Source organism: Leptinotarsa decemlineata, unplaced genomic scaffold, assembly GCF_025532065.1.
Source record: "Leptinotarsa decemlineata unplaced genomic scaffold, Ldec_3_MD MMD2_P_RNA_scaffold_7, whole genome shotgun sequence".
NCBI classification, from domain to species: Eukaryota; Metazoa; Arthropoda; class Insecta; order Coleoptera; family Chrysomelidae; genus Leptinotarsa; species Leptinotarsa decemlineata.
In genome coordinates, this window is record NW_027412534.1 from 1,620,930 (window position 1) to 1,633,623 (window position 12,694).

General features: G+C 34.7%; 1 protein-coding gene across 1 annotated transcript in view; it reads left to right on the top strand.

The window, feature by feature from the left end:
• The window catches only part of LOC111513400 (5-hydroxytryptamine receptor), a 47,615-nt gene extending 42,458 nt beyond the window's left edge, over window positions 1–5,157 (top strand). The window contains exon 5 of the mRNA XM_074170171.1: window positions 2,260–5,157. Coding sequence (XP_074026272.1) covers window positions 2,260–3,283 — 1,024 coding nt within the window. The 3' untranslated portion in view covers window positions 3,284–5,157. The remainder of the gene's footprint in view (window positions 1–2,259) is intronic.
• Window positions 5,158–12,694: the final 7,537 nt, after the last annotated feature.

Sequence of the window (12,694 nt, forward strand, 5' to 3'; positions counted from 1 at the left end):
CGTCTTCCTTGAATTCTCTTCTAAACCAATATTCCTCTCTGTGCAAGATCTCAGCTTGGGACCACTCGATGTTGTGTTGATGGGTCCAAACATGATCTTTTTTTTATGTCAAAATAACCGCATCAACCTCAGGGGTTATTCGCGGAAGTACAATTGATTACAATACTGATGAAATTGAGAAAAAAAAAGAAAGATTGAAACAATTGAATTTTGTCAAGAACATTGATGTCTTTCAAAAAATGAATAAAATTTTCAATATTCTTCAGCTCTAATGCTCGACCGAAATCACCGGATAACTTTGACTGACGTCTGTTCTCTTCATAAGCCGGGCACTCGTTGACGATGTGTTTAACACTATTCATCTCATCAAAATATATTCATTTTGCAGAATCTTCTCTTTTCATCAGGTGTTGGTGCGTTAATCTGGTGTGTCCGATTCTTACACGGGAGAGAACAACTTGATATCTTCTCTAGATCGAGTAGAAATTCTGAGGGGACAAGCCAGGGTTAATCTCTTTCAACTTATGATTTTCTAAGGAGGTCTATTTTTCTTTCCACTTATTCATCATGTGTTGCTTGATTACGAAGTGGTAGTCTTGATGAAGAATTTTTTGGGTACGGTTGGCGAGAGGTTTGGAGCATGCTTGTCTACCCCCGGAATGCCATTCTTCACATCATTGAAAAAGAACTATGGGAATTATCTCAGAGCAATAAATGTATTGAAATAATCTGGATTCTCTCCCATATAGGAATTGTGGGCAACGATAAAGCAGACGAAACTAGGCAAACATGGTCTACTATTCCTGATTTGCTGGTTTCCCCTCGCTGTGTGTGTTTCTTGTGCTCGGCAATACGAACATTCAATGGTCTCTCAGTTTCACCAATATAGGATTTTCCACATTCACAGGGTATCCGGTAAATGCAATTCTTGGAATCGCAGTCCGCGTTTGGTGGCCTGGTTTTCGTGAGGCTGCTACGGATAGTGTTACCGGATCTGAAGCAGGTTCTGATGCTGTACTTGGAACTGATTCTGCTTATTCTCTCCGATAATCCTCTGATGTAGGGAAGTGCAAGCACTGGTTGTGACGGCTTTCCTTCCATTCGGGGCTCCTGCCGTCTTTTAGCCAAAGTCTGTTCTACTATCGCTTTGGAGTAGCCATTTCGTTGAAGATCATTTATGATGATGTCTAGTTCCTTCTCGAGACCTTCCTTCGTATTAAAGAGCCCAAAAACACGGTCTGATAGAGTCTTGATGATTCATCTTTTAGTCGATTGATGGTGGTTGGATTCGTGGTTCAGATACTTTTCCGTATGAGTGAGTTTTCGGTATACAGATGTTTCCCACTTAGTGTCGGTCCTCTTCACCAAAACGTCTAAGAATGGCAATTCGTTGTGGATTTCCTTCTCCATTGTGAAAGTGATGGAAGGTCTCACGCTGTTGATGTGTTTCATGAAGGCGTCTAGTTCAGTATTCTCATGGTTCCATATTATGAAGGTGTCGTCAACATATCTCAACCAGACTTGAGGTTTCTTGTGGGCTTCTTCAATGGCAAGAGTTTCAAACCACTCCATATGTATGTTGGAGCTGACTGGTGAAAGTGGCGATCCCATTGGCAGTCCCTCATCTCCTGTAAAGAATTCGTCCTCCAGTTCTTTACATAAGATGAGGGACTGCCAATGGGATCGCCACTTCCACCAGTCATAGCCAACATATATATGGAGTGGTTTGAAACTCTGGCCATTGAAGAAACCAACAAGAAACCTCGAGTCTGGTCGTTGAAGAAGCCCACAAGAAACCTCGAGTCTGGTTGGGATATGTTGGCTATGACTGGTGAAAGTGGCAATCCCATTGGCAGTTCCTCATGTTGTGTAAAGAATTCGTCCTTCATCTGTCTGTCAGTTTCACTTCAAAATAAAATATTCATGCATTAATTTCATTATTCCGAATTTCAATTTTTTGAGTTGACATTAAAAAAATGCACTGTATAGATATTAGTCAGAAATATTGGTCACTCGTTTGTAGAAGAAAAATCTGAAAAATCTATAATTCAAATGAGAAAGAAATCAAAACGAATTTTTCTACAATAACAAAATTGAACTGGACTTCATGATTGGTCGACTTCTCTATGAATGATTTGCAGCACTAAATACTTTTTAAATTTCACAAGTGTAGGTAATGTAGGGTCTCAGAATTTTTTTATAAATCATATTTTGAGAATTCTGTTACGTTTTATTTCTCACAATTTATTTCTATTTCAGATATTGGGCTGTTACGAACGTTGATTACATCCACACACGAAATAGCAGTCGGATATGTATTATGATTATCGTTGTCTGGAGCATTGCATTGATAGTCTCTTTATCTCCGCAGATTCCTCAATTCAAAGATCCAGATTATCTTCACAGAATCAATGTTAAAAAGCAATGTTTAGTCAGTCAAGATTTAACATATCAAATCTTCGCCACTAGCTCAACATTTTATGTGCCACTATTGGTTATTTTTATCTTGTACTGGAAAATATTCCAAACAGCCCGAAAAAGAATTCGTCGGAGAAAGGAAATGGCGTGCCAAATAGGCCAAAAAGCTGAAAAAAGTAACAATAACAGTAAATCCTCGAAGGGATTTCTATCCAAGAAGAGAATTCTAAAACTGAGGTTTTCAGAAAAAAAGTCGTCTGCTGCTGAAGCTCTCGTCAATTCCTTGGCGATGATGGAAGGGCAGTCTACCACAACGAGTATGGATATAGCAGAAGAACCTGAAATATACTTCAAGGATCCAGAGGAAACCACGGCATTTACCATTTCGAAACCCCCTTCACAGGCTCAAACTCCGAATAATTCAACTCCTGAAAAATCTGCTCCACATTCCAATAATGGATCCACAATTCATCAAATCGATTCCAAAGTTGACTGTTTGAATAGAGAGATATCTCCATATCCCGCCTCTATGGATAAACTATTACCATCCAAAAAAGAAAAAAAAGAAACCTTAGCGGCCAAACGAGAAAGGAAAGCAGCTAAAACGCTAGCGATTATAACGGGAGCGTTTGTGATGTGTTGGTTACCTTTCTTCATTCTAGCATTATTACTACCACTTTGCAGAGATTCCTGCAATATAAGTGGATATATCATGAGTTTCGCTTTGTGGTTGGGATATTTCAACTCAACTCTCAATCCTGTTATATACACAATTTTCAGTCCAGAATTCCGACAAGCTTTCAAAAGAATTCTCTGTGGGGGTCATCGCGGAGGCAGAACTTTCAGGTCGGGTAAAATGAGATAAAATAAGGAAGTTTTTGTGTGTGGACCTGATGGAGTGAAATATTGGGTTTTAGTGTATGTATAAGAACATTGCCAAAAATGTGGATTGCTATTTTGATATGCCTGAAATACTATCATCGAAAAGATGAAATTTCCTTATTTATATCAGTTGTTTGACATTTGTTGAGTTCATCAATTTTACTGAAACGAAAAACTGTTAATTACTTTGAGAAAAAGTGTGTGTTGAAAGTGAGTATGAACTTTTGAAGAGGAAATTACTCCATTGTCAAGTGAAAATGAGGGTTGTGGAAATATCAATTGTAATATCTGACTTGATCATGACAAATACTTGAAATAATTTCTGAAAACATGTCTGTATGATAAAATGGTTTAGACTTTCGCAGCTGAGGTTTTCAGTGTCACTGTTTTCTGGAATTTCTTCCTGACTTTTCGCTGGCGCGAGTGGCTAGCTTCTTCAGAGATTCAACCATCATATATAAAAGATTTTTGTAAAATTATTTTTATCATTTCTGGAGGCTATGTCACGCAAAAGGAGCAATCTTACGATTGTCTCTTCAGTGATACCATTGTTTATTGTTCATTTATTCAGCTCTCAAGCACTACTCATATAATTGTTCTATTTTGTTATTGTTCTGTAATTTACCCACACACAGGGTTTTACCCTCAGTGGAAGTATCCGTTTATTCATCAAGGTATATTGTACTTCATATACTTCATTTTATATTTATGTATTATGATCTACTGATGAATAAATTATTATTATTATTATCATGGCTTGCTGTCCGATGACTAACTTTTAGGCTTCGTGAAGCGTATTTATGCCTTGTCAGGTAATCAGATGTACTAGTATAACGATGTGGTATCAGACTAACCCACAAAGTGTATCGAAAACCCACACACACACACACACACGGATAGATACCCGCACGCACTATCGAACCACCATCCTAGTCAGAAGAGAGAGGTCATCTCCACTCTAATGGAACTGGCTCAGAGAATATGTGAACCAGAACATCTGGAGAGGGAACTGAAATACTTCGAAGTGACCTTGGGATCGACTGGATACAGTGTCTGCGAGATCAGGAAAGCCATGAAACCGAAAAGCACCACGGTCCAACAAGCGAAAAAGGATTAGATGGTTGCACGCGCATATCTACCGTTTATCCTTAGGGTCACGGACAGAATTGAAAAACTATTGGATGAACACGACATTGAAACAGTCTTCAAATCCACGAGGAAGATACAACAGAACCTCAGGTCGGCTAAAGACAGTAGAGACCCATTATCAGCAACAGGGGTCTATCGCATACCGTGCACTTGTGGGAAGGTATATATCGGAACCACCAAACGATCCATGGGAACGAGACTGAAAGAGCATAAAAGGAACTGCAGACTAGGCCAAGCAGACAAGTCAGCGGTGGCAAAATACGCGCTAAGTGAAGGAGACCACGTAATTTTGTTTGAGAACACATAACTAATTGCCGCCAACCAGGGATACCTTAGCCGACTGGTACGGGAAGCAATAGAGATCCACAAACATACGGAGAATTTTAACAGCAAAAAAGAAGTGGTGAACCTAAATCGAATATGGAACCCCATTTTAAGGAATTCGAAAATAACGATTAGAATGACAGCAGGCAGCAAGATTGTTAATGTTCCAGGTTCAAGTACAGGTACAAGAACAGGTACAAATACAGGTACCTATACAATTGATTACCTGACAAGGCATATATACGCTTTACGAAGCCTAAAAGTTCGTCATCGGACAACAAGCCATGATGGTTAAACCTCTGAAGAAGCTAGTCACTCGCGCCAGCGAAACATCAGTGTGATTTCTACAGGGTGTTCATTAAACATGCGGCAAAAATTAAAAAGAAGTATTTCTTGGACTATTCTGAAAATATGTTGTCTTCTGATGATTTTTGATAATGATAATAGTAATAATAATGATGATATTTCTTAATTTTATCTTTTGAATCACAAAGGTTATACAGTGTCACCATTAAAGTGCGCAACATATAGAAAACTTGTTTTTCGAAAAGTTTCAATGAAATTTAACTTCGGCACTTGTTTGTGCTTTAAATTTAACTCAAAATGATGCGGTCAACTGCGACCCACTGACGTTCAGTGTTTGTCAAATTCAACTTTTTTTTTTTAATTGAAAAAGTGCATCTCTAGATCGAATTTGACAAAAAGTTACTTGAAAAAGTTGTGTCTACGGCAATTTTATATCCATATGCCAAATTTTATACAACTAGGATAAAGTTAACGTTTTGCTTATTTTTGGCATATCCCCTTTATTTTAAAAAACAAGTTCGGTTAATTGTCATCAATTCATGTATTCATAACAAACTCATCATGGAGTTTAACTTTTCTGATACATTTTTACTTATACGGACATTTTTAGAGAGAAATTAAAAATGTGCTAAAAAATTTTCAACATGACTGGTGCAAAGTTTCAATCACTTGGCTATTTTCTTAAACAAACGTCCGTACCTTCAATTTTGAAAAAGCAGACACAACTCAAAAACTGCAATAAGTATTAATAAAATTACTAGAGTTGAAATGACATTAAAATTTCAATATTTAGTATTTACAGATTATTTATAAACACTAACTAGGGCGGTAAGGATGCCTAATCACGTTGAATAAAATTTTAAGTGAGTCTTGACAAACAAAATACATGCTATGGTAGTGTCAAGTTATTGATTTACTTATCAAATTTTTAACAGTTATTGTTGCAATAATGTTGTTATCTCAACCTTTTAAATAATGGGGTTAGTGAAGTTTTAGATAATATGCCTTTGAATATTAAATACGACCTATGGTATCAGCTTGATGGTGCACCAATACATCACACGGTTGCTGTAAAACAGTTCCTCCAACAAATGTACAGAGGCAAAGTTATTGGACGTAACTCGGAACATTATTGTCCACCTAGATCACCCGACTTGACGCCTTTGGACTTTTTCTTGTAGGGTTAACTGAAACAAAAAGTGCACCTAAGTAGACCATTTACTGACAAACAACACCTGGAAAATACCATTCGCGAGTACTGTGCAAATATAAATCCCCGATTTATTGAAAATGCAGTAACAGATGTCAGTAGAAGGACCATAATTTGTATTGAACGTGAAGGACGACATACTGAAATGTAGGCTATGAGTGTTTGACAACCTCATTTAGATCAATAATTAATTTGTCGTACCCATTTGTAATTTCTATAATATTATTGTTGTTTAAAATTTATAATAATAATAATAGTTCTATCGAAATTATTTGCTTTTCTTTAGTTGCCTCTGCTTTTTCGAAATCAAAGGTTTGTTTAAGAAAATAGCTAAGTGATTGAAACTTTGCACCAGTAATGTTAAAATTTTTATAGCAAGTTGTTAACATTTCTCTAAAAATGTCCGTATAAGTAAAAATGTATCAGAAAAGTTAAACTCCATGATGAGTTTGTTATGTATACATGAATTGATGACAATTAACCGAACTTGTTTTTTAAAATAAAGGGGATATCTGTCAAAAATAATATCCTAGTTGCATAAAATTTAGCATATGAATGTGAAATTACCGTAGACACAACTTTTTCAAGTAACTTTTTGTTAAATTCGATCTAGAAATGCACTTTTTCAATTTTTTTCAAAAAAAAAATGTTGAATTTGACAAACACTGAACGTCAGTGAGTCGCAGTTGGCCGCATCATTTTAAGTTAAATTCAAAGCACAAACAAGTGCTGAAGTTAAACTTCATTGAAACTTTTCGAAAAAAAAGTTTCCCATATGGTACGCACTTCAATGTTGACACTGTATAAATGATTACGTCAATAATTCAGTTACATTGAACAAGGACATGTCAACAATTACAAATTTACGTAAACATGTATATATAACAAACATCAATAATATACTTTAAAAATAAAAAATCATTATCATAAAAAGAAATCGTTTATGGAATAACAACACTCACGAAGTAGGATCTTTTTCAACCTTGATTTTAAAATATGATCATTAGGGGATGATTTTATATGATCATCATGAATATTATAGGGCTTACCATCAATACAATAAAAAAAAATTGGTACAGAAATGTGCGATGAAAATCAGGCTGCAAGAGATTTCTATGACGGGTGTTATAGCAATGATTGTTATCTATTGCAAATGTATTTTTAGTCTTATAGATATAAGTGCAAGCTTCCAGTATTTATAAACTGTAAACTGTTAATACACTAAGAGTTATAAAGTGTTGACAACAACTGGTTCTCATATCAATACTTTCCATTATTCGAATTGCGTATTTTTGAAGAATGAACATTCGATCCATAACGGCACTGTTTTCTCAATTGAGTATACTATACTTCATGTGGAAGTGGAAATGTGCAAAGTACAGCGTAAGCAAGACATTTTTGGTGCAGTGGTCATTCATATACTTTATGCTGTAGCAACTACTTCTCGGCTTATTAGACAATAGTTCTCTATGACTAGCTCATTGCAGATGTTTGTCGAAAATTACTCCCAAAAGTTTCACCTCATCACTACAAGTTATTTGTTTTGCTGAATTTTTGAATGAGACAGGTGCTATTTGTTAGGAGCGCCCAAAAAATACTGTTACTGTTTTGTTGTGATTCGATAACAGACAATTCTTCTCATACCTACAGATACAGATCTTCATAAGTCCTCTCAGTTTTACTGAAAAAATTAGTAAATTGGTATCGTATGCATAACACACTATTTTCATATCGTGGTTTCTTTCCATTAGACAAATTACATCATTTATAAGTATATTGAATAATAAAGGTCCCAATACAGATCCTTGATGTACACCTTGATTTATTTCACGGTAACTACTCAGAACTCCATTCAGTCTAACAACCTGACTTCTGCCATTTAAATATTATTCAAATAATTTCAGCGGTATCCCCGTAACTCCATATGATCTTAACTTACTGCAAAATGCTTTGATTAACTGAGTCGAAAGCTCTTGAAATGTCAATAAAAACGCCCAGAGCATATTTTCCCTAATCAAGATTGTCTGCAAGACATTTTTGAAAGTCACACAGAGCAGATTCTGGGCTCATATTTTTATAGAATCCATGTTGATTTCTGGATAACAGTCTCTGACTCCACAAGAATGATGAGAATTGATTAGTGATGTCCATTTCAATGAGTTCAGAGATACTTGTCAATAAACTGATGGCTCTATAATTGAAAAAGTCATCAGGATCACCTTTTCTGTATAATGGCAGAACCACAGCCAACTTCAAACATTCTGGGAAAATTCCTGCATACGATTTTTTAGAAGGTTATTTGATATTCCATCAAATCCACTTGATTTGGAATATTTCAAATTACCAATCAACATTTCAACATCTACAGGTGTAACTGGCTTAATAAAAACGACTTTTTTGACACTGGCATATTCAACTTTAGATAATCCAGGTCATACTGATTTACCAAACATGGCTCTCTAGTGAAATGGATGTTATACTGTTTTTACAACGTCCTTTCAAATTGTTAATAATTTTCCATACAGTTTTTTATTTGATTATAATGCACTGTTCGGAACCATTGGTGTAGTAATGAATATTACTGGAGTTTTTTCCCAACACCAAATCGTTATTTCTAACACCTCGACACGTGTCCCGATCACCAAGTGATCATCTTCAAGAGGAAGATTGAACTAGAAACTAACGCGAAGCTAACGCTATTTATACAGGTTTATATGATGGGCGACTGCTGTCGTCGTCAGCAGTCGCCCATCATATTTTGCAACAAAACCATTCCATAGACTTCAGTTCATTAAGATTAGTTAGACAAGTTAACAACAACAGGCAACTAGATGCCTATGAGAGTGTGGAAATAAGTAAACACAATAATATTATGAATAACGATGACGGACCTATACCAAATAGCTTATTATATACTTAGCTTGTTAAAATAATATTGTTGGGTTTACTGATTACTACATAAGGACGCATTACAAAAAATAAATTTAGATAGGCACAATATTGTGAAATTAATTTTTATATAGCTGAAAATTGTTTTATATACAGTTAAACATATAACGTAAAATAATAGATGAGGCAAAATTGTAAAATTAATTTAGGGTGGTATACTTGTATGGGTGGTACACCTGCAGGGTTTACCTGTATAGCATAAATAGCGTTAGTTTCTAGTTTAATCTTCCACCTGAAGATGATCACTTGGTGATTCAAACATGTGTCGAAGTGTTAAAAATAACGATGTGGTGTTGGGAAAAACTCCAGTGATATTCTCAGCCTCTGACAATGCATCATAGTAGCGTTTCTGTAGCTCTGCTCTTGGTTGGTGATATATTGGGTAAGAAGTTGCTAAATCCGCTTTGTTTCGAAAACACGGAGCGAAAAAGAATCTAGACAATAACAATTTATCACTAAAAATTACTCTTTCAAAAACACCAGGATAACTAACGAGGCATACTATTCAAATTGAATGTCTGAAGCCATTTGTAGTAATCGATAGGTACTAATGGAATTGATGAAAAGAGAAATGAAAATTTCTATGTTTTTTACCACTTTTATGGTAAAAAACAGAAATTTTCATTTCTCTTTTCATCGTGATCTCCTACCACATAGTAACGGCTACATCAATCAATTTACTAATGGAATTGTTAGATTTTTCAATACTTGGTTGGTCCAGTGTAGTAAGCTATCCTTTTATTTTGGCTACGTTGATAAAATTACCAAAATTGTTATTGTCGAAATTCTTTTTCGCCTCGTATCTTCGAAATAAAGCGCCCTATCAAAAATCATCAGAAGACAAAATATCCTTAGAATAGTCCAAGGAATAGTCCCTTGGTAGCCAGGTAGTCGGTAGCCAGGCGGTTCGACGTGGGTGCTTTGTTCACTCTCTTGAATTGATTGCCGTGTTGGTCGGTGGTTCAAGCCCTACTCAGAACGATCGATTTTCACTTGCTATCGTCCAAACCGTGTTAGGAATCACACGTTGAAAAGTCAAACCTTGTTGATCTTTAACTCGCACAAGTTTTGACTTCTGAGGGTTGTCGATCGTAGGGGTGCGACAGCTGGTTAACGGAAAAACAGATTTCAAACAGATTTTTTTGCTGCATGTTTGATAAACATCCTGTCTATTTTCTGATGCAGATATTTGATTTTTGATACAGGCATAGACCTTCGTGAGCTAAACTTTTTGAAATACTCAGCCCGAGAAATAGATTCAAATTCAGTCTTCTGCAATCGTACAAAAATGGCAAACTCATGATATTGTGCTTTGCATGGATGATACCGAAATCAATTATTCGAAAAAGTTGCTCAGGAATCGATTTCTGACCTTGTATACCGAATTTCAACCCAAAATCCAATATTTGTTTTGTAATTTACATATTTTCCAATTTTCAATTGATGGTTCCGAATAAAAAGCTACAGAGATGATGGAACAGTCAAAATAAATGATATAAATGTATTGAAATAACTTAAATTAAAGATTATTCAGTTAAATAGTTTAGTGATCTAATAATTTTTCTGAAAAAAGGTTGCTTGGGTAACAGGATCAACTTTTTCTCAAAAAAAAAACAATTATTTTCTTGCCGACGTTTTGAATTTAATTAAATTCTTCTTCAGGGCTCTGTAACAATGAATTCTTAATAACTTTCACAACTTCCACAAAACGTATACGATAATTATCGTTTCAATTTCTCAAGAAATAATCAGTTCCTAATTAAATTACTCACCGAAAAATAGTTATTTTGTGATGATAATATTACTATTTTAAAAACCATCAGACATATCATATACAAATTTAACAGAATTGAAAAACATTACATTGCAGCAACCAAATTTTCGAGACAACACCAACACAAAACGACATGAAACAAACGAATGGTTTAATCTGTGATTCTGATAAGGTGGTGTCTGTTCAATCAATGACAGGAAAAAAGGGTTAATTATTCAGGTATTTCACTTATCAAATTGAAATACGCAGTATTAAGACCATCGATATATCTTCTATTGTTAACACTTTCATACATATGTTCATACATACATATGTAGGATCTGTTTTCTCTCGTGTGTTCTAAATCTCGTGTTATAAGATACCTTCCAGGTTGGACAACATATCATTTGTTTTGATACATATTTTCAAATGCGATAGTGTTAATACTAGAAGGGATTTCGATGGCTTTAATACTGCGTATTTCAATTTGATAGGTGAAATACTTCAAAAATTCACCCTTTTTCAATTTTTTTTCTTTCCGTCATTGATTGAAAAACAGAATCACAGATGAAACCATTCGTTTGTTTCATTTCATTATGTGTTAGTGTTGTCAACGAATGTTGGTTGTTGTAATGTTTTTTATTTTTTTCTAATTTGTATCTAATGTCTGATGGTTTTGAAAATAGTAATATTATCAATACGAAAAAACTAATTTTTGGTGAGTAATTTGATTAGGAACTAATTACTTCTTGAGAAATTGAAACGATAATTATCGTATACGTTTTGTGGAAGCCATGTTAATGAGAATTCATTGTTACAGAGCGCTGAAGAAGAGTTTAATTAAATTCAAAACGTCGGCAAGAAAATAATTGTTTTTTTGAGAAAAAGTTGATCCTGTTACCCAAGCAACCTTTTTTTATTAAAGATAATTGTTTTATTAAATGTAAGGTAATTGGATTCAGTCCCTTTACTAGCTTATTCCCTATATTGAGGTTTTTTTTAAATTCCTGTAGAATATGATTCGTCGCAAAATCACATAACTTTGGATGGGAAATCGTCATTGTCAATGTTTCAAATCAGTCTCACATACTGAAACCGGAAGTGTATTAAAGAATCAAAATTTGAATTTCTTCATTAAAAATATAAGGTTTTTCATTGTAATTCCTGTATTATATTATAATGAATTTATTATTTCCATAGCTTCTTATACAGAACCGATAATCAGTAATCGGACATGCAATATAAAAATTACAGAAAAAATCAACTTTCAAATTTTGGGTTGAAACTTGGTATGTGAAGTCGAATTATCATCAACCGGAGCAAAATATTGAGAATTTGCCCTTTCCACAGGAAATGAAGGCTTTTATAGAAAATCAAGAATCTGCTTTCAGAAATGACTAATATACAAGGATGTATTCATCTTAATTTTGTCACACTGTACACTGTATAGAGTAGATATATAGTCTCTGCTGACTAATTAGAAACAAAATTACTGAAATATTGGGGAACGCAGGGTACTCTTAGGCAATTGATTCCAATATTTCGAAACTTTTTATTGTCATCATCAGGGAAATTCTAAGAGTAAGAATATGTGTATTGATCAAATTACTTGCATTTTACGAATAGTTGAAAAATGATAAGGTCAAAATTTAAGAGTGGTGCCAATTTATCCATTTTAGGCAACTCAAAGACCAGTTTCATAG